Below are 22,703 nucleotides of genomic sequence, written 5' to 3'. Positions count from 1 at the left end.
GATTAAGAAGAAAAATATTAAAAGTTTGGAGCAGATGAGAAATGTTTACACTGCTAGATCACAATCTCAGACTTTGAAATGTTTTCAATGAGTTGACCAGAAAGGAACTTAAGTATTTCTTAGATGATTTCAAAAACAATATATAGACAGTATCAAAACCCAATATATAGATAATACCAAAACCTAATATATATCAGGTCCTATTCAAGTTTTGGCCCTTTTTAAACTCTGAATTGGAAGTTTCTGGGTAAATAAATTATTTTTAAATGTTGACCCTTCATCCAAGTTTTTCTTTTCTTTTTTTTGTCTTCCCTTTCCTCAAGTAGCAAAGTTAATCTTTTATGAACATGTACTAATAATTAGTTTGGGTTTCATGAAAATCAATTTATTTTTTCTTTTTATTTTGTTTAGATCAATATGAAAGATAATAAAAATGCCAAATACGTTGAAAATCATATTTCATCAAATGACTTGCGAGCCTTTGTATTTGAAAGTCAAGAAGATATGGAGGTTTTCCTTAAAGAGGCAAGTACTAACTTGACATAATACTTTGACTCACTTGGCACTATCAGTGCTTGAAATTTTAACTCACTGGAGCAAAAATTAATATGAAATATTTTGCTAACAGTTACCTTTTGTGTAAGATCACTCAATTTTGCTAATTTCTTCCATAGTCCCTATTAGGAAATGAATCTGTTTTATAATTCCATCTGTAATTCCATCCATAAAATATTTTTAAATCATCATTTGGAATTAATCTGAAGAGTAATTCTGTCATGTTATTTTGAAGAGAAAATGTCATAATGATGGTCCATTGGTCTTGGGCATCTTTTTTGGAATTGTTTTGGAATGAACTCACCTTTTTTTTGGCGGGGAAATTAATAAGAAATTTTTGCTTACTATGGTAAATAACAACCTCTTTTTTAAAATGAGAATCCTGTATTTGGCTAGAAAAACACCACTGACTGAGGATCTAAGCCACTGAAAGCCAGAGAATGGCTTCGTAGTTAAGAGCACAGACTCTGCAACCAGGCTGCCAGGATTTGAATTCTGACCTTGCTGTTAACTTAGGCGGATTGCATACGTGCTTTGTGCTTCACTTTCCTCTTATAAAAACTGGGGGTAATATTATTTACTTCATGGGGTGGTTGTAAGGATTAAATGGGTTAATGTAATTATTTACATTTATTAAATGGGTTGATAAATGTAAAATTATTTAGAACAGAGCTTTAGAATAATTTTTACCTATTGCTGTTGTTGTGAGAAAGATTTCTTTTTCCTTTTGCATTTGCCTACTACTTCTTTAAAAAACCCATAAAAGTTAAGGTGTGGATTTTGTTGGGGTTTTTTGTTTGTTTGTTTGCTTAAACCTTTGCTAGCAAGTCTAATTAAAGACAGGACAATATGTTAGAACTATGTAAGCCTAACCAATGAGCTATTGATCCAGTGTCATTGCTTACTGAAATAGGTTATATGGGTTACATGTTTGTGAGACACAGCAGTATGAAGGGCATGCAGTTAGGTGTGATTACATGATTTCTGTTTTGCAAATGGTCAGCTTAGCCTATACTGATGTATCTTGCCTTGCCATAAAAATTCATGCTGCTTCTGCCCTGAAGATGTTAGCCATATATTGATAATATGACATAGATTCCTGAAAATTTGGCTTTCATTCTTTTTTTCTTGTACTGGAACCACTCTTCCATAACTGCTCATCAGATAGGGCTGTAACTACTTCTTAACATGTACAACTTTCTGTGTGTATATTTTTAATTATGTAATTTGTTGAATGTAACCTTCTCTTGTCATTGTATCTGCTAGAGTACCATTTCCCAACCTTCAGTAATGGTTTTTGTTACTTTTATCTTCATGGTTTTTGTTACTTTTATCTACTCTCATCACAATTTTTGCCATACCCGGATTCTACTTATTATTTATTATTTTTCCTTAAAATCACCTCATTTTTTATTATTTTTGGTATTCTAAAAGGAAGTATATCACTATCAAATAAGAAAACCAATAACTTATACAACAATAAATATAGTAAAACAGTGTTAATAAATTGTAGATTTGCTTACTGAAAGCAGATAACATGCTTTTATAAAGGGAGGTAAAAAAGGAGTTAAGGACATCCTGCCACCATACAGTAACTTTCTCCTTGGAATTATTAGGAATACTGAAAGGGATGGTAAAGGAAATTATTTTCTCACTGGGTGATTCAATTTTATTTAATGTAACCCCCAAAACAGTGTATTTTAAAAACTTAAAATACTCACATACCATCCTCAGTGATTTATTGACAAATGGCCAAAATTGTTTCATCTATACCTCTTCCCTATATTTTTTAAATAACTTCTTGCTTTGATATCATTTCAAACTTACAAGAAAGTTGTAAGAACAGTATATGGGACTTTTGTATACAATTTACTCAGAGTCACCATTTATTTACATTTTGCCCTATTTGCTTTATTATTCACCACACCACCACCCCTGCCCCATCTTTCCCTCTCTGTCTCTGTCTTGTCTCTCTCTCTCATTTAAGAGTAAATTAGATTGAAATTATCTGTATAACTACTTGTTAAATTGTACTTTGAGGACCTAAGGTGGCGGCTAGGTGAGACAGGGCAGAAAAACACCTCTGTGAAAAATACTAAATAAAAGCCAGAAGGTGACCCAGAATACCGGTTTCAGCAATGCACCAGCTGGACAAGGTCTGCTAGAACCACAGGGGCTGTACACTTTGTGAAACTGGGAGTCTGCATTCTGAAACAAGTGAGTAAGCCGGCTGAAAGACCTGCAGCCGTGCTGCGGTGTGGGGAAGCCGGGGGTTGGTGTTTGGAGACGGACTGGTTCTTTTTTAAAAAAAAAAAAGGAAAAACCCAGGAGCGGCTGCAGTTGCGATGGTGGGAACCGCGCAGTGAAGCATGGCAGGAGCGGGCTAAGCTGGCGTGGAGGATAGCCCACTGCAGATTCCCCCAAGGCCAGGGTAGCAGAGGGAAGAGCCGGAAGGAGAAAGAAACCCTGCTGCTTGCAGCTGGCTCCCCAGCGGGTTGCAGACACTCCTGCCCAGGGCCATGCCCACAGCCCAGAGCCGCGCCAGTTGTCCCGGAGTTGGGAAGGAGGAACTGTGCGAGGAGAGGGGGGTGTTGAGACACCCTGTTCAGCCATCTTTGTATCAGGCTGAGAGCGCCCCTGCACGGCCCGGCGACCCGGGGCTTCCCTTGAGGGATGGCGCGCACTTGCGGCGTAGCACAGCCTTCCCTCAGCAGAGGTCGTGGAAGATTATAGCTGAGAAGGGGGGGGCCCGCTTGGAAAACCCAGGGACGCTATGTCAATGCCGGTGGTTTGTGGATCAGCGACAGAGAGGGTCTGGGGCAGAACTGAAATGAAGGCTTAGACTCTTGCAGCGGCCTTCAATCTCCAAGAACACCTGGGGGGTTTGAATATTAAAGCTGCCCTGCCTCCCTAGCCACCGAACACATGCCCCACATTCAGGGCGGACGGCTCCAGTAACACACCCAAACTGAGTTCACGAACTGAACCCCACAAGAATCATTTCCCCACACACCACAAGGACAGAGTTTAGGAGAACTGACTTGAGGGGTATAGGTGACTCACAGACGCCGTCTGCTGTTTAGTTAGAGAAAGTTTACACCACCAACTTGTATTTCTGAAAAATTAGATTGGTGTTGTTTTTTTTTAAACTTGAAAGAACCCTATCAAGCAAAGCAAATGCCAAGAGGCCAAAAACAACAGAAAATCTTAATGCATGTGATAAAACCAGACGATATGGAGAACCCAATCCCAAACACCCAAATCAAAATATCAGAAGAGACACAGTACTTGCACACTTAATCAAAGAACTACAATCGAGGAACAGAAACATGGCAAAGAATATAAAGGACATGAAGAAGACCATGGCACAGGATATAAGGGACATACAGAAGACCCTCGAAGAGCATAAAGAAGACACTGCAAGAGTAAATAAAAAAATAGAAGAGCTTTTGGAAATAAAAGAAACTATTGGCCAAATTAAAAACACTCTGGATACTCATAATACAAGATTAGAGGAAGTTGAACAACAACTCAGTGCCCTAGAAGTCCACAGAACAGAAAATGACAGAACAAAAGAAAGAATGGAGAAAAAAATAAAAAAAATCGAAATGGTCTCAGGGATACGATAGATAAAATGTGCAAACTTAAGACTCATTGGTGTCCCAGAAGGGGAAGAGAAGGATAAAGGTCTAGAAAGAGTATTTGAAGAAATTGTTGGGGAAAACTACCCAAACCTTCTACACAATATAAATACAGAAAGCATTAATGACCAGCGAACTCCAAATAGAATAAATCCAAATAAACTCACTCCGAGACATGTTCTGATCAGACAGTCAAATACTGAAGAGAAGGAGCAAGTTCTGAAAGCAGCAAGAGAAAAGCAGTTCACCACATACAAAGGAAACAACATAAGACTAAGTAGTGACTACTCAGCGGCCACCATGGAGGCGAGAAGGCAGTGTGGCATGACATATTTAAAATGCTGAGAGAGAAAAATTTCCAACCAAGAATACTTTATCCAGTAAAACTCTCCTTCAAATTTGTGGGAGAGCTTAAATTTTTCACTGACAAACAAATGCTGAGAGACTTTGCCAATAAAAGACCTGCCCTACTTCAGATACTAAAGGGAGCCCTACCAACAGAGAAACGAAGAAAGGAAAGAGAGATATACAGAATTTTAACAGACATATATAGAACCTTACATCCCAAATCACCAGGACACTCATTTTTCTCTAGTGATCACGGATCTTTTTCCAGAATGGACCATATGCCAGGACATAAAACAAGCGTCAATAAATTTGAAAAAAAAATTGAATATATTCAAAGCACATTCTCTGACCACAATGGAATACAAATAGAAGTCAATAATTTTTGAATTGTAACTCCACTATTTACTTCCTACATGATATGAAATACACAAACTCTAGTGACAAATCAGTGGTTTTGAACTCAATGTAAAATACGTAATTTTTGACAAGAACTATATAAAGGTGGGGGAATGGAGGAGTATAGGAACATAGTTTATGTGTCCTATTGAAGTTAAGTTGATATTAAAGAAAAACAAGATTGTTATGGATTTAAGAGGTTAATTTTAAGCCCCACAGTAAACACAAAGGAATTATCAGAGAATATGACCATAGAGATGAAAAGTACAGTATGGGTTAAGAGAAATGGGGGAAGGGGCAATGGGGAGTTAAGAAATGAGTGTAGGCAAAAATTAACTTAAAATGGACGAAAGATCTCAATATAAAAGAAAGTACCATAAAACTCCTAGAAGATAATGTAGGAAAACATCTTCAAAACCTTGTATTAGGCAGCCACTTCCTAGAATTTACACCCAAAGCACAAGCAACAAAAGAAAAAATAGATAACTGGGAACTCCTCAAGCTTAGAAGTTTCTGTACCTCAAAGGAATTTCTCAAAAAGGTAAAGAGGCAGCCAGCTCAATGGGAAAATATTTTGGAAGCCATATATCTGACAAAAGACTGATATCTTGCATATATAAAGAAATCCTACAACTCAATGACAGTAGTACAGACAGCCCAATTACAAAATGGGCAAAAGATATGAAAAGACAGTTCTCTGAAGAGGAAATACAAATGGCCAAGAAACACATGAAAAAATGTTCAGCTTCACTAGCTATTATTAGAGAGAGATGCAAATTAAGACCACAATGAGATACCATCTAACACCGGTTAGAATGGCTGCCATTAAACAAACAGGAAACTACAAATGCTGGAGGGGATGTGGAGAAATTGGAACTCTTATTCATTGTTGGTGGGACTGTATGACGGTTCAGCCACTCTGGAAGTCAGTCTGGCAGTTCCTTAGAAAACTAGATATAGAGTTACCATTCGATCCAGCAATTGCACTTCTCAGTATATACCCGGAAGATCAGAAAGCAGTGACACGAACAGATATCTGCACGTCAATGTTCATAGCAGCATTATTCACAATTGCCAGGAGATGGGAACAACCCAAATGTCCTTCAACAGATGAGTGGATAAATAAAATGTGGTATATACACACAATGGAATACTACGCGGCAGTAAGAAGGAACGATCTCGTGAAACATATGACCGCATGGATGAACCTTGAAGACATAATGCTGAGCGAAATAAGCCAGGCACAAAAAGAGAAATATTATATGCTACCACTAATGTGAACTTTGAAAAATGTAAAACAAATGGTTTATAATGTAGAATGTAGGGGAACTAGCAATAGAGAGCAATTAAGGAAGGGGGAACATAATCCAAGAAGAACAGTTAAGCTATTTAACGTTCTGGGGATGCCCAGGAATGACTATGGTCTGTTAATTTCTGATGGATATAGTAGGAACAAGTTCACAGAAATGTTGCTATATTAGGTAACTTTCTTGGAGTAAAGTAGGAACATGTTGGAAGTAAAGCAGTTATCTTAGGTTAGTTGTCTTTTTCTTACTCCCTTATTATAGTCTCTTTGAAATGTTCTTTTATTGTATGTTTTTTTTTTTTAATTTTTTTTTCATACAGTTGATTTAAAAAAAAAAAACAAAAAAAACAAGGAAAAAAATATGTAGAGCCCCCTTGAGGAGCCTGTGGAGAATGCAGGGGTATTGGCCTACCCCACCTCGATGGTTGCTAACATGACCACAGACATAGGGGACTGGTGGTTTGATGGGTTGAGCCTTCCACCATAGGTTTTACCCTTGGGAAGACGGTTGCTGCAAAGGAGAGGCTAGGCCTCCCTATAATTGTGCCTAAGAGCCTCCTCCCGAATGCCTCTTTGTTGCTCAGATGTGGCCCTCTCTCTCTAGCTAAGCCAACTTAAAAGGTGAAATCACTGCCCTCCCCCGTACGTGGGATCAGACACCCAGGGGAGTGGATCTCCCCGGCAACGTGGAATATGACTCCTGGGGAGGAGTGTATACCTGGCATCGTGGGATGGAGAACATCTTCTTGACCAAAAGGGGGATGTGAAAGGAAATGAAATAAGCTTCAGTGGCAGAGAGATTCCAAAAGGAGCCAGGAGGTCACTCTGGTGGGCACTCTTACGCACAATTTAGGCAACCCTTTTTAGGTTCTAAAGAATTGGGGTAGCTGGTGGTGGATACCTGAAACTATCAAACTACAACCCAGAACCCGTGAATCTTGAAGACAATTGTATAAAAATGTACCTTTGAGGGGTGACAATGGGATTGGGAAAGCCATAAGGACCACACTCCACTTTATCTAGTTTATGGATGGATGAGTAGAAATATAGGGGAAGGAAAGAAACAAACAGACAAAGGTACCCAGTGTTCTTTTTTACTTCAATTGCTCTTTTTCACTTTAATTATTATTCTTGTTATTTTTGTGTGTGTGCTAATGAAGGTGTCAGGGATTGATTTAGGTGATGAATGTACATTTTTGTGTGTGTGCTAATGAAGGTGTCAGGGATTGATTTAGGTGATGAATGTACAACTATGTAATGGTACTGTGAACAATGGAATATACGATTTGTTTTGTATGACTACATGGTATGTGAATATATCTCAATAAAATGAAGATTAAAAAAAATGAGTGTAGGGTTGCTGTTTGAGGTGAAGGGTAATTTCTAGTAATGAATGGTGGGAAAGAGATAGCATTACAACATTCTGAATGTGATTAATCCCACTAATGGAATGCTAGGGAAGGGGTGGAATGGGAAGATTTACGCTGTATGTATGTTTCCACAATTGAGAGGGAAAAAAAAAAAAGTCTAAATAGATGACAATTGAATGCCAAGGATGACCCTGGATGGCATCTGAGGATGGAGGGCAGGAGGCTCAAAGGGACACAGTTGAGACATAAGGAGGAAAAAAAAAGGAAATACAGAATGTAAGCTTTGTATCAATGTTGAATCTCTCATACATCTTAGCTGCGTTTAATGGGATTGCATAAAAGAATGTTCTTGTTCATGGGAATTGTATATGTGAATTATAGTGTTTGTTTAAGGATGTGTGCAGCTAGCTCTCATATGTTCAGAAGACAGAGCAATAGATGATGAATGATAGATAGGGAGGGAGGGAGGGAAAGAAATAGCATGACAGCATGTTAAAGTTGGTGAATTGGGGTATCGGGGGGGGTCAGGGTATGCTGGAGTTCTGTGTATGGGATTTGTATTGTTTTTGCAACGGTTCCTATAACTTTGAATTTATTTCAAAATAAAATAAATTGTACTTTGAAAGTTATCACCTTTCTGTATATATATTATATTTCAAAATAAGGAAATAACTGAAATTGTGGAACTGTAACCCATAACATTCTTTCAGATTTGCTAACTACTTGTTAAATTGTACTTTGAAAGTTATCACTGTTATGTATAAGTTTCATGATTAAAAAATGTGTTAAAAGAAAGTAAGCTAGAGATATCCTGCTCCTTTACTCCTAATACTTCACTGTTTGTTTTCTAGTAACAAGGGTGTTCTCATATTTAACTACAGTACGCTTATCAACATCAGGAAATTTAACATGGGTATATTATGTAATCTACAGCTGTGTTAAAATTCCTCAGTGGTCCTATTAATGTCCTTTATAACTGCTTTTACCCCATACAGGTTCCAGTCTAGGATCAAATATTGCATTTAGTTGTATCCCTTTGGTCTTCTTTAATCTGGAATGATTCCTTTTCTTTCTTAGACTTCCCTGATATGGGCATTTTTAAAGATTCAGGCCAGTTATTTTGTAGAATGTCCCTTAGTTTGGATTTGCCTTATGATTCCTTATTATTAGATTCAGGTTATGTATTTTGGGCAGGAATATCACAGAAGTGATTGTTGTATCATTCTCATTGCATCATATTAGGACGTGCACCATGTTGATCCCATTTATTGGTGCATTAACTTCGATCACTTGGTTAGGTAGGTTTCTCTATTGTGAAGTACCGTTAGTTCTGCTATAATGCAGTACATGCATTCCTAAAAATCAGTGCACTTTGGAATATTGTCCCCGATTTGGCCACTGGGACCCCATTCAAGGTAACTTGTATCTCTTTTTTCCAAACTTACAGGACAGTTAAAAAAAAAAAAAAACTCCACACACAGAACTCAAGCTTACCCCCCTCCCAGGTACCCACATCCACCAATTTTAATATTTTGCCATATTATTCTTATCTCTCCATCTGTCTGCCAATCCATCTATCCATCCGTTTATCAGTCTATTTTCTGAAAGTTGAGTATAGGTTGTGTACATCATGCTCTTTGAACACTTAGTACTTCCGTGTACATTTCCTAAGAACCAGAATATTCATTTATTTAATCACCTTAAGTATAGTTATCAAGTTCAAGAAATTTATCATTGATAGAAAGCTAACAGTGTGTATTCCAATTTTTTCATTCATCTCAATAATGTCCTTTTCAGCCTTCTCTCATCCCTTATTGGAGCCTGTCCAGTATCATATATTGCATGCAGTTGTCTTTTATCTTTATTTTCTTTTTTGTTTTGTTTTTTTTTAATTGTGGAAATGTGTACAACATGAACATTCCCATTTCAGCCACTCCCACACACTATTCAGTGTGATTAATTGCATTCGGTTTATTGCAATACCCTCACCACCTTCCATTACTAAAATTGTCCCATCCCCCCAAACAAACCCTGTGCCCATTATGCACTAACTCCCCCATTTGCTTGTGCCCCACACCCCTGGCAACCTGTACTCTAATTTCTGTTTCTGTGGGTTTGTATTTTCTTCGATGTCTTACTTTTAGTTACCATAGGGCTTGAATTTAAGATCCTTAAACTATAACAATCTTGTTAGCTTTGATACCAAGTTAATTTCAATAGTATGTACAAACTATGTTTCTGTACCTCTCTGTCCCCCACCTTTATGTAATTCTTGTCACCAGTTAAGAGATTATAAATTGAGTCCAAAGCCATTGATTTATTGTTACATTTTATGCATTTGCCCTTTAGGTCCTGTAGAAAGTAAAGAACGGAGTTACGAACCAAAAATACAGTATTACTGGCATTTATATTTACCCACATCATTACCCTTACCAGAGATCTTGATTCTTTGTGTGGCTTCAATCTATTGTTTGTTGTTTTTTCCTTTCAACCTACAGAACTCTCTTGAGCTTTTCTTATAGGGCCAGTCTAGTGGTGAGGAAACTCCCTCAGCTTTTGTTAATCTGGGAATGTTTAACTTTTCCCTCATTTTTGAATAGCAGTTTTGCCAGATATAGAATTCTTGGTTGATAATTTTTTGCTTTCAGCACTTTTAAATATGTCTCTCCACTGCCTTCTTGCCTCCATAATTTCCAGTGAGAAATCAACATTTAATATTATGATGCTCTTTTGTATGTGACACGTTGCTTCTCTCTTGCAGCTTACAGAATTTTCTTTGACTTTGGCATTCAGTAGTCTAATTATAATATGTCATGATGTGGGTCTGTCTGGGTTTATCCTGTTTAGAGTTTGTTGAGTGTCTTAGATGTGTATATTCATGTCTTTTGTTAAATTTGGAAAGTGTTCAGCAATTATTTCTTTGAACATTCTCTCTGCCCCTTTTTTCTTCTCCTTCTGGGCCTCCCACAATATGTATGTTTTAGTTTTCTAGGCTGCTTAAAGCAGATACCATGAAATGGTTTGGCTTAAACAATGGGAATTTATTAGCCTCCAGTTTGAGGCCAGGAAAATGTCCAAATCAAGCCATTATCTGGGTGATGCTTTCTTCCCGAAGACCAGCTACTGGTGATTCTTGGCTCCTCTGCTACATGGCAAGGTGCATGGCAGCATCTGCTGATCTCTCCCTTGTCTTCTGGGTTTCGCTGATTTCAGCTTCTTGCTTCCATGGCTTTTTCTCTCTCTGTATTCATCCCATTTATAAAAGACTCCAGTAAGAGGAATAAGACTCATTCTGATTGAGGTGGGTCATAACCTTAACTGAAGTAGCCTTATCACAAGATCCTATTTACATCCCACAGGAATGGATTAGATTTAAGAACATGTTTTTCTGGGTGTGTATACAGCTTCAAACCACCACACTTCACCCTCTGTACTCCAGAAAAGACATGTTCTTTCTGCATGCAAAATACATTCATTTCATTACAATATCCCAAAAGCCTTAAGTCATTTCAGTAACAATACTAAGCACAAAGTCTCATCAAAATCAGTTATAGGTGTGGTCTGTCCTGGGGTACAGTTCCCCTCTGTGGGCCTGTGAAACCTACAGAACAAGTTTTCTGCTTCCGTTATACAAAGGAGGGATTGTCACTGGATAAACTTTCCCATTCCTGTAGAGAGAAATTGGAAGGAAAACAGGGGTCATGGGCCCCAAACAATTCCAGAACCCTGCAGGACATAACTGTATTAGATTTCAAGGTCTGAGAGTCATCTGTGGAACAATGTTTGGTCCTCTGGATCTAATGGAGCAGCAGTCCCACCTTTTTAAGAGCTTGTGTGGTGGCCATGCTCTCGACAAATATTGGGGTGAAGGTTCTAGCCTCTCCAAGTATTGGGGTGACAACCAGACTCTCTGCAGTCCCTGGGGAATAGACTCCACCTTGGAGAAAACTGAGGTGACAGTCACATTCTCCACAATCCCCAGAATATACGCTCCATGCTTTCTGAAGGCCAAGCATGGATTATATAGAGCTTCAGACCACCACAAAGTATATTGGTATGCTTGATGGTGTCCTGCAAGTTTCTCAGGCTCTGTTTACAATTCATTTTTTCTCCTTTCTGCTACTCAGTCTGGATGATTTCAATTGTCTTGTCTTTGGGTTCACTGATTCTTTCTTCTGCCAGCTCTAATCTGCTATTGAGCCCCTCTAGGAAATTTTTAATCTCTGTTACTGTGGTCTTCAGCTCTGTTTGGTTCGTTTTCATAATTTCCTTCTCTATATAATATTCTGTATGTGTTCATCTTTTGTTTTCCTGATTCCCTTTAGTTCTTTGTCCATGTTTTCCTTTAACTCTTTGACCACATTTAGGACCGTTTAAAAAAAAAAATCTTTATCTGGTACATCCCAGGTCTGGTCCACCTCATTGATGGTTTCTAATGTTATAATCTTCTCTCTTTTGTCTGGGCCATCACTTCTTGTTTTTTTGTATGTTTTGTAATCTTTAGATATTTTAAGGTATTATCGCTGGAATTTAGACTCTGAGCTGTCTATTCCTTACACTTATATCCAACTACTGTTATGACAGTGCTTTCCTTGAATAGCAAGAGCGCTAACAAGGCAAAAAGAAATGACCTTTCCCAATCTGCACATTGACCAGTGTGAGAACTTATCCATACAGTGAGTTTAGAGAATAGCTAAAGACCAAAGCATAGAGACCTCCTTGGTACTTTCTGTGAATGCATCTAATATTGGGTATGTGCATTTGCCCTAGGAATTCCCCATTTACACAGATCCAAATGTCCCCTCTTCCTTAGGAAACAGTTTCCTCACAGTCCTGGGCACTGCACTTTTATGTTCCCACAGCCCCACAATCCCTTGCCTCATGCAGCCACAACTTGAGTACTCTTCCACGGTGTTCTGTAGGAAAGCTCTGTGCGCTGCCTTGTAAATGCAGGTCCAGTTCTGGGATAGCGACCTGTGGTGAGTGTCCCGGTTCAGTCCCTCAGGTCACTACCAGACGGATTGGGGCAGACATACATGCTGCCAGTATATGCATGAAGATGACTCTGCTCCCTCTGGAACCAGGGCCAGGGACCCACAATGGGAGCATGGGCCAGCTCCATGCCAAGCCAGTGAGGGGATGGGGAAGTGACCAACAAGGATGCCAGGTGGACCTTCTGCTTTTAAGTTGCCTTTTTCTTGGTTTGGTGTTCACCCTGTTACTACAATCCTTTAACTGTTTTCTGGAGCTTTGAAAGAGCTGTTTCTGCCAGTTCTTGCTGGTTGTTCAAAGCTTCTGTGGGAGGACAGAGCCTTGAAGTGTCTCTCTCCACCATCTTGATTGGGGTGGGGCCAGAATCTCCTTCTGTGTTCTTTTGCTATGTTGTCATTGTATTTTGAGTACTTCCTGACTTTTTGGTACAGCAACATACTCCATACCTATCTTGAACTTTCCCTGCCTCAGCCTTACAATTAGTTTTTTTCCAAGAAACACTATTCCTTTTCGAAACTGAGATATGAGTATTAGGCATGCGTATTCATTGCTGCTGATGTCTCATTGCTTCTTAGTTCTTTTCATACACACTCTCATATCTATACTTATCTCTATATATATTTACCGAGAGAGAGAGAGCAAGCACAAGTGCACCATAAGTTTACACTGGTACTTCCAATAACAGTCCAGTACTACAAGGACTTTCTTGTAGTCTTTTTCCTTTGCGTATTTTAGTACCCTTCTGCAGCATGAAAAATATGCCCCCCCCTTATCAACAGTGTTTTTATTCATTTGTTCGAGTCAAGAATAGTTTAAAAATTGCTAATACATGCCATCGTTGAAGGCAGAACATAATAAAGTTTATTGTTTATTTTCACAGGATTTTTTACTGAAAATGTATATACAGTAAAGTACATAAATATTAACTGTCTAATTTGATGAGTTTTGGCAACTGTAAACACACACACCCAAAAGTATGTGGAATATTTCCATCATGTCAGAAAATTCCGTCTTGTCTTTTCCCAGACACTGAGTTCCTCCCTGCTCCCCTGCAGAGGAAATCTCTTTGCTGATTTTTCAAACTACATCTTTTTCAAGAATGGTTATATCATTTTACACTCACCAGCATTGCATAACAATTGCAGTTGTTTCCCATCTTAACTAGCATGTAGTGTTGAGTATTTAATTTCAGCCATTTTAACTCATTTTAGTGAGAACGTAGTAGTATTTCATTGAGTTTTTAATTTGCATTTCTCCAGTAACTAATGATCTAGAACATCTTTTCATGTGCTTTTTTTGGCCATTCTTATATCTTCCTTTGTAAAATGTCGGCCCAGACCTTCTGCCCATTCTTTTTATTGCATCTTTTAAATTGATTTGTAGAAGTTGTAGGTGCTCTTTATATATTCTGAACACAAGTCCTTTGTTAAATATGTCTATGGAATATGTGTTCCTTTTCTTGTTGAAGTTTTTTGATGAGCAGAAAATTTTTGTGTAGGTTTTCATGAAGTCTTATTTTGTTAATTTTCTTATTGTGAGTATTTCTTGAGTCCTAAGAAATCAGAAATTTTATTTTCTGGAAGCTTTATAGTTTTAGTTTTTATGTTTAAGTTTGTGCTCCATCTCTAAGTAATTTTTGTGTATGATGTGTGGTAGAGGTTGAAATTTTTTTTTTCCCCAATGTGGAAATCCAGTTATTCTAGCAGTGTTTATTGCAAAGACTTCCTTTTGTCCCGTTTGAATAGCTTTGGCACCTTTGTTGAAAATCATTTCATTGTATAACTGTTCATCTACCTCTGAACTCTCTCCTGTTTCATTGATCTATTTTTCTATTCTTATGTCAATAACATCTTAATTACTGTAGTTTTTTATGTATTTTTTATTGTGAACTTCAACATATATATATAACAGTGATAACTTTTCAAAGTACAATTTTGCAAATAGAGGGCAAATTTCAAAGAATGTTTTGGGTTACAGTTCCACAATTTCATTTATTTTCATTATTGTAAAATATGACATATATACAAAAAGGTGTTAACTTTCGAAATACAGCTTAACAAGCGTTACTATATAGTTTTATTATAAGCCTGTTAGAAAGAAATAGAAAATGTAAATAGATTTATGCCAAGTAAGAAGATTAAGTTAGTAGTTTTAAAACCTTACAGGGGAAAACTCAGGACACAGGTGAATTCTACTAAATACTTAAAGAAGTATTAATACCAATCCTTTTGAATCCCCTCCCAAAAATAGAAGAGGAGGAAATACTTCCCAACTCATTCTATATGAAGTCGTAAAGAACTTTGATTCCTTTTTTTTTCCTATCTGTAAACAAAAAAAAAAAAAAAACCAAGTACTGAAAATATGATTAGGAAGACTTTTTTTAAAAAATTCAATTTTGAGATATATTCACATACCAAACAGTCATCCATGGTGTACAATCAGCTGTTCACAGTACCATCATATAGTTGTGCATTCATCACCTCAGTCAATTTTTGAACATTTTCCTAACACCAGAAAGAATAAAAAAGTAAAAAAGAACACCCAAATCATCCCCCCATCCCACCCTATTTTTCATTTGGTTTTTGTCCCCATTTTTCTACTCATTCATCCATACACTGGATAAAGGGAGTGTGAGCCGTAAGGTTTTCACAATCACACTGTACCTCATGTAAGCTACTTAGTTAAACAGTCATCTTCAGAAATCATGGCTACTGGGTTGCAGTTTGATATTTTTAGGTATTTACTTCTAGATGTTCCAATACACTAAAACCTAAAAAGGGGTATCTGTGTAGTGCATAAGAACGCCCTCCAGAGTGACCTCTCTACTCCATTTGAAATCTCTCAGCTACTGAAGGCTTTATTTTGTTTCATTTCTCTTCCCCCTTTTGGTCAAGAAGATTTTCTCAATCCCTTGATGTCAGGTCCAGGCTCATCCCCGGGAGTCATATCCTGCATTGCCAGGGAGATTTACACCCCTGGAAGTCAGGTCCCATGTAGGGGGGAGGGCAGTGATTTCACCTGCTGAGTTGGCTTAGCTAGAGAGAGAGGCCACATCTGAGCAACAAAGAGGCACTCGGGGGGAGACTTTTAGGCACAACCACAAGTGGGCTTAGCCTCTCGCTTGCAGCAACAAGCTTCATAAGGGCAAGCCTCAGGATCAAGGGCTCGGCACACCAAATTGTCATCCTCAGTGCCAGGTGAGGCAACCAACATTTCTGCATTTTCCCCCAGTCCTCAGGGGGAGCCCTGCATATATATTTTTATTCTCAGCCCAAATTACTCTGGGATGTATCGGTATTTCAAATACTAACCTATACAAACCTACCAGATCTCACTTCCTATTTAAAGCTCCATGCAATCATGGTGTTTGAATAAGTTGACCATAGAAGTCAGATTGTTCAGTGTCCTGTAGAAGATATATATCCTGCACCAAATAAACATCTCTTCCCTTGGTTCCACACAGAAGCCGAAGTTTTAAAACACAGTCAGTATCGTCCTTTACCCTTTGGCCTGATCTGCCCTAGTCCTAACTGGATCTGCTTCATTCATATCTCTAATTGAAGTCTGGGCTCTTGTTCAACTTTTTTAACAGTTACTGTATGCGCTAGTACTGAAATTCATATCTGCCAAGCTCCAGCTCTGAATTTCAGGTGTCACACAGATAATCAAAGTTCCAGAGACCGAACAGGTTATACACAAATGGATCAGCATCTCAGAATTTGGAGATAGATAGCCATTACAATTTAGGAATAGATGTGACTGCTGTAAAAGCTTCCAATCTAGGAACCATTACAATAAGCGTTCCGCTGATAAAAGCTGTGTTCTGAGATTCAATTCTGAGTTTACACGTTGTAGTTCATATTGGTGAGGCATATAATGTTTGTCTTTTCGTTGCTGTCTGCAAGATCCATTCACCCCATTTTGGGTCTCATAGCTTCACTCCTCGCAGTTGCTCAATGTTCCATTGTATGCCTACACCACAGTTCACCATTCTGTTCATCAGTCAATATACCCTTAGGCCACCTCCACCCGTTGCAAATCATGAATACTGTCACCATAAACCCCGGTGTGCAAATGTCCATTTGTGTCCTGGCTCTCAGTTCTTCCAAGTATATACCACATAATGAGGTTGCAGGACCTTATGGCATGATGGGGAATACTTTTAATGTGTAAATCAATTTGGAGAGAATTCACATCTTTATATGCTGAGTCTTTTGACACATGGATACAGTATATCTCTCCATTTATTTAGATGTTTAATCTCTCAGCATTGTTTTATAATTTTCAGTGTATAGGTCTTATACTTCCTCTATTAAATGCATTCTTAAGTATTTTATTGGTTTTTGACTGTATAGTAAATGGATTTTTTTAAGTTTATTTTCCAGTTCAACTCTAGTGCATAAGTTAGAATACTGAATTTGTATATTGACTAGTATCCTGCATTATTGCTAAATTTACTGAGTTTCTGTAGTTGCTTTGTAGATTTCCTGTTATTTTCTGTGTAGAAAGGTCTATCATTTGCAAATAGTTTGACTTTTCCCTTCCCAGTGTTTCTTTACTGTGCTACGTTACATTGGCTAGGACCTCTTAGACTGTGTTGAAGAGAAGTAAATCTAACATCCTAGCCTCTTCCCATCTGTATGGGGAAAGCAGCCATGGTGGTAGGGATAGAGGTTATGCATGGGGTCAGCAACGTCGACTTCCACTCATCAAGGTAGTCTGGGCTACAGCCACTGCAGATTGCCTGATCTGCCAGCAGTAGAGACCAAAACTCAGTCCCCGATATGATACCATTTCCCGAAGTGATCAGCCTGCTTACCTTGTGGTAGGTTGATTACATTGGACCACATCATCATGGCAGAGGCTGCATTTTGTTCTTAACTAGCACAGACACATATTCCAGATAAAGGGTTGCTCTCCCTTTCCACAATGCTTCTGCCAAAACTACCATCTGTAGACTTACAGAATGCCTTATCCACCATCATGCTGTTCTACACTGCATTGCTTCTGATCAGGGAACCCACTTCATAGCAAATTAAGTATGGGAATGGTCACATGCTTATGTAATTCACTGGTCTTACTATATTGATAGAATAGTAGAATGGTCTTGAAAACTCAATTGTGGCAACAACTGGATGGCTATACCTTATAGAACTGGGGCATTGTTCTCCAGGAGGCTGTATATGCCCTAAATCAGCATCCAGTCTATGGTACTGTTTCTGCCATAGCCAGGATTCATGGGTTCAGGAATCAAGAGGTGCAGATGGGAGTGGCATCGCTCACTGTTACTCATAGTGAACTACTAGAAAAATTTTTCTTCCTGTCAGTGCAACATTATGCTCTGCTGGTCTACAGGTCTTAGTTCCAAAAGGATTCCATTGAAATGGAAATTAAGACAGCCACTCCAGCCACTTTGGGCTCTTCTTAATGAACAAAGAAGAGCATTACTGAGCTGGGTAGGGTGATTGATCCTGATTATCAAGGGGAAATAGGACTGCTACTACACAATGGAGGTTAGGAAAAGTTTGCCTGGAATACAGGAGATCCCTTAGGGCATCTCTTAGTATTACCATGCCCTACAATTAAAGTCAATGGAAAACTGCAAAAGCCCAATCCAGGCAGGACTGCTAATGGCCCAGGCCCTTCAGGAACGAAGGTTTGAGTCACCCCACCAAGCAAAGAACCAGGACCAATGGAGGTGCTTGCTGAGGGTAAAGGGACTATGGAATGGGTAATGGAAGAAGGTGGATATAAACGTGAGCTATGTCCCTGTGATCAATTGCAGAATAAGAACTGTAACAGTCATAAGTGTTTCTTCTTGTTTTGCTATGTATGTTTGTATATACATAAGGTAAATATCTTTGTTTTCTTCCTTTCTTATCCCCTTATCATAAAACAAGTTCTATTAACTTAATGTCATAGTATTTAAGTTACAGGATATCAAGTTTAATAGTGAATATTACCCACGGTCTTGCATCCTCTTCTGGGAAAAGAGTTAGTGTTTGCAGTTGTTCACAGGATGGTTGAATTATGTTAGGCGAAAGTACGACTATGTTACTATCTTTATTTGGAGATTAAGTGTGGTTTAAGGAGATGTGTATGAGTGCCAGATTGATAAGGGGTAGACTAAGGTGCTTCATTTCATGTGTCAGCTTGGCCAGGTTGTGGTGTCCAGTTGTTTGATCAAACAAGCTCTGACCTGATTGTTACCGGGGGGTTTTTCGCAGACTTAAGTATTTAGTCAGTTGATTCCATCTATGGCTGATTCTGTCTACAATCAGTAAAGGTGATTACCTTCAGGAGTGAGAGAAGTCTCATGCCATCAGTTGAAGGCCTTAACAGAAATGATGATTTCAGCAGTCAGAATTTCTCTACTTCAGCCAGCCAGCTTCTCTTGAGGGATTCAGTTATTTTCTTCCAAAGGGACAAACAGGCAATTCCAGGAGTCATTTAACTTGGCTGGACCTAAATACCAAACTTTGTCTCCCATATAATGGATAGCAAATGACATCTCTATTCAGTTTCTTTCAGTCTTCCATTTGTTGCTTTCCTCTGGGGCCCCCGGAGTTTTTCCCATGTATGCAGAGTTAAAGGGTAAGAATTTATATGTGGATTTTAGGGCTCCCTGCTTTAATTTCCTCCTCCTAAGAATTTTTCCCCTCACTTTCCAGCCATTCTAATCACCTCAGACTCTATCCTATGATTCTTCCAGGCATAAACACAGCAGCTTTGTACCTAAATTGATCTTTATCCCCATCCCCACTCCCACTCCATGTTCCAGATTGGAGAATACTCTCAAGCTAAAAGGAACATAACCATGGATCTCACCTACTGCTGTTCTCCTCTTTCAAATGATATCTCCCCTCTAGCCTGTTTTTTGGTCAGTCTCCAGTGCCTTAGAGTAATTTTGTTTTTGTTTTTAATTTTGTTCAGAGTTTATAATCATTACTTGCAGAAAGGTCATTCCAGTACCAAGATAATCTGCCATTAGTAGAAACAGAACTACTCCCCTGCTCTGTTTTATTTTGAAGCAAAATCCTCGACACATATTTCATATGAAAGTATTTCAGTATGTATCTAAAAGAAATGGACTCTTTTTATAAGCATGTAACTACAAGAAAAAAAAGTTTCTACGTATCATCAAATATCCAGTCAGATTTCCTACCTTCCCATGAATGCCACTGAGAATGTGGTAACTTTTTAAAAGCATTTCAGTTGGTAGTTTATGTGATTAAAAATAATATTTTCTTTTCCCTGTATTCAGGTTCGTGACAATAAAAAATTAAGAGTAAATGCTGTTATTGCTCCCAATAGTTCATATGCAGATAAAGCACCTTCGAGATCTCTGAATGAACTAAAGTAAGTCTTGAAAATATTATTAGAAATAACCTGTTACATTGAATATTGAATAATTGTATCTCCCTTAAATATATGTTAATTATCTCTTTGTCACATAAATGTTTGTTTTTATGAACTTTAGGATCTCTCCTTTAGTCTAAAATAACTAAAAATCTAGGCCCTGCTTCCTCACTTCGATGGTTGCTGATGTGCTCACAGACATAGCGGACTGGTGGTTTGTTGGGCTGAGCCCTCTACCACAGGACTTGACCTTGGGAAGACTGTTGCTGCAAAGGAGAGGCTAGGCCTCCCTATAATTGTGCCTAAGAGCCTCCTCCCGAATGCCTCTTTGTTGCTCAGATGTGGCCCTCTCTCTCTAGCTAAGCCAACTTGGCAGGTGAAATCACTGCCCACCCCCACCCCCCCACGTGGGATCTGACACCCAGGGGAGTGAATCTCCCTGACAACGTGGAACATGACTCCTGGGGAGGAATGTAGAACCGGCATCGTGGGATGGAGAACATCTTCTTGACCAAAAGGGGGATGTGAAAGGAAAGGAAATAAGCTTCAGTGGCAGAGAGATTCCAGAAGGAGCCAAGAGGTCACTCTGGTGGGCACTCTTACGCACAATATAGACAACCCTTTTTAGGTTCTAAAGAATTGGCATAGCTAGCAGTAAATACCTGAAACTATCAAACTACAACCCAGAACCCATGAATCTTGAAGACGATTGTATAAAAATGTAGCTTATGAGGGGTGACAGTGTGATTGGGAAAGCCATAAGGACCACACTCCCCTATGTCTAGTTTATGAATGGATGAGTAGAAAAATGGGGGAAGGAAAAAAAACAAAAAACAAACAAAAAAAGGCACCCAGTGTTCTTTTTTACTGTAATTGCTCTTTTTCATTCACTTTAATTTTTATTATTATTTTTGTGTGTGGTAATGAAAATGTCAAAAATTAATTTTGGTGATGAATGCACACTTTGTTTTGTATGACTGCATGGTATGTGAATATATCTCAATAAAATGAATTAAAAAAAAAAATCTAGGCCCTGGAATAGACCTTGTTATATTTAGTATATTATGTTTCAAATCAGTGACACAATATAGAACTGTTTAATAAAATATACTAAAATATTGGTTAGCTATTGGGAAACTAAAATGATAAATCATCACTTCGTAATGCAAAAATATTTTCCAAAACAGTGATATGAAAATTGCAGTTATAAAACTATAAGTAAATTTTTAAACTTTGGATGTAAGTAGACACTCTAAATATATAACAATGGAAGAAAGACCAGATTAATAGTTCATACGTGTAAAAAGCTTAAATTTCTCTGGCAAGGAAATAAATGGTATTAAATGATCTTTAAATGTAAAAAATATTACTTTTTCCTGTATAATTAAATAATATATATTTTATTTATTATTTATTGGCTGCTTACCAGCTTCAGATTTTTTAAGGAAAAAATCTAATAGGTACTTTTTCTCTTAGACAGTATGGATTTTTCTCTTATTTGCGAGAGTTATTCGATGCACCTGATCCTGTAATGAGTTACCTTTGCTGCCAGTATCATATTCATGAAGTTCCTGTCGGAACTGAAAGGACCAGAGAAAGAATTGAACGGGTAAGAAAGTACTGAATCATTATCAGAAGTGTACTTTTGTTCAAACTTCTTAGCTTAAAGTCAAGAAAAAAGTGTCAGAAATTTAAAGAAGTGCATTGTTCTGTTTTTAATCCATTGGAATTTATTTTTGCATGTTTCCGTTTTTAATATAACAAAACAATTGGCTGTTGACTAATACTTTATGACAGGAGTGAGGTGGAGTTAACTGGTACTCTTACTTGATTCTGCCTTGCTTAATAATCCTATGTTCAAAAATTAGATTAATGGTTTAATTATTTAAATTCTTGTATTCTAGATTTTCTTTCAGAGAAATTATACCTTAAAATGAGGAGGCTGAGGTATAGATCTGTTTTGATAAGCTCTCCCCTTCTTAAATTCCGCTTAAGATTATCTCATATATAAATGACAGCCCCTTGTAGAGTTCTGGGTAGTATAGCCTCAGAAACTCTCATTCACTATATCCTGCTAATACTGCTTGGATTTTTCTTTCTACATGTAATCGCCATGACTCCAAACCACATACATGGCTTTTATCACAGGTGGGTAAACAGGAAAGAAATTACCTGTGGTACAGGTTTTTCCACACCACCAGGTTGCTATATTAATGCTTCTTGCAAGCATCTGGGAGCCAATTACAGATTTAACTGCTATTTACAATATTGAATTTATTAGAAAATGTGTTTTAAGTTTCTGACAGCCAGTGTACAAAAGTCCCCTAAGAATTATTTGTAATTTGGGTATATTTGACCTAATATACAAATAAGGGCTCATTACCAACCCCGTTTTGCAAAAGCAAGTAAATTTTACTAAGTTTTCTATGTCCTTTGATTAAAATTTACATCATATTATGGTGATTATTTGGGAAACCAAAAGTAGAACTTTCCATGTGGCTGTACCTCCCTTCTACTTAACTCATTTGGGTTTAGAAAAGATGACAAAACCGTATGCATAGACCAAACCAGTTTCTGTTGTAACTTCAGGGATAGATAGGTAGGGCTGTTGCTGAAAGCCTATAGAAAGATCAATAAGGGCTTGAATAGCTTCACTTTGGGACAACAAAGAACTATTACTGCACTTGGAAAATCCTTTTCCTTTTTGAACAATGCTTCAAGTTTAATTTTTATTTT

General features: G+C 38.0%; 1 protein-coding gene across 2 annotated transcripts in view; it reads left to right on the top strand.

Moving 5' to 3' along the window:
• The window catches only part of SMC5 (structural maintenance of chromosomes 5), a 177,178-nt gene that overhangs the window by 114,189 nt on the left and 40,286 nt on the right, over positions 1-22,703 (top strand). For both annotated transcript variants that reach the window (XM_037796904.1, XM_037796903.1), the window contains exons 11-13: positions 412-525; positions 19,873-19,967; positions 21,444-21,576. In XM_037796904.1, coding sequence (XP_037652832.1) covers positions 412-525; positions 19,873-19,967; positions 21,444-21,576 — 342 coding nt within the window. The remainder of the gene's footprint in view (positions 1-411; positions 526-19,872; positions 19,968-21,443; positions 21,577-22,703) is intronic.

This window comes from Choloepus didactylus, chromosome 10 (genome assembly GCF_015220235.1).
Source record: "Choloepus didactylus isolate mChoDid1 chromosome 10, mChoDid1.pri, whole genome shotgun sequence".
NCBI lineage: Eukaryota > Metazoa > Chordata > Mammalia > Pilosa > Megalonychidae > Choloepus > Choloepus didactylus.
The sequence above is the reverse complement of the archived record's forward strand: the minus strand, read 5'-3'. Positions and strand labels throughout refer to the sequence as shown.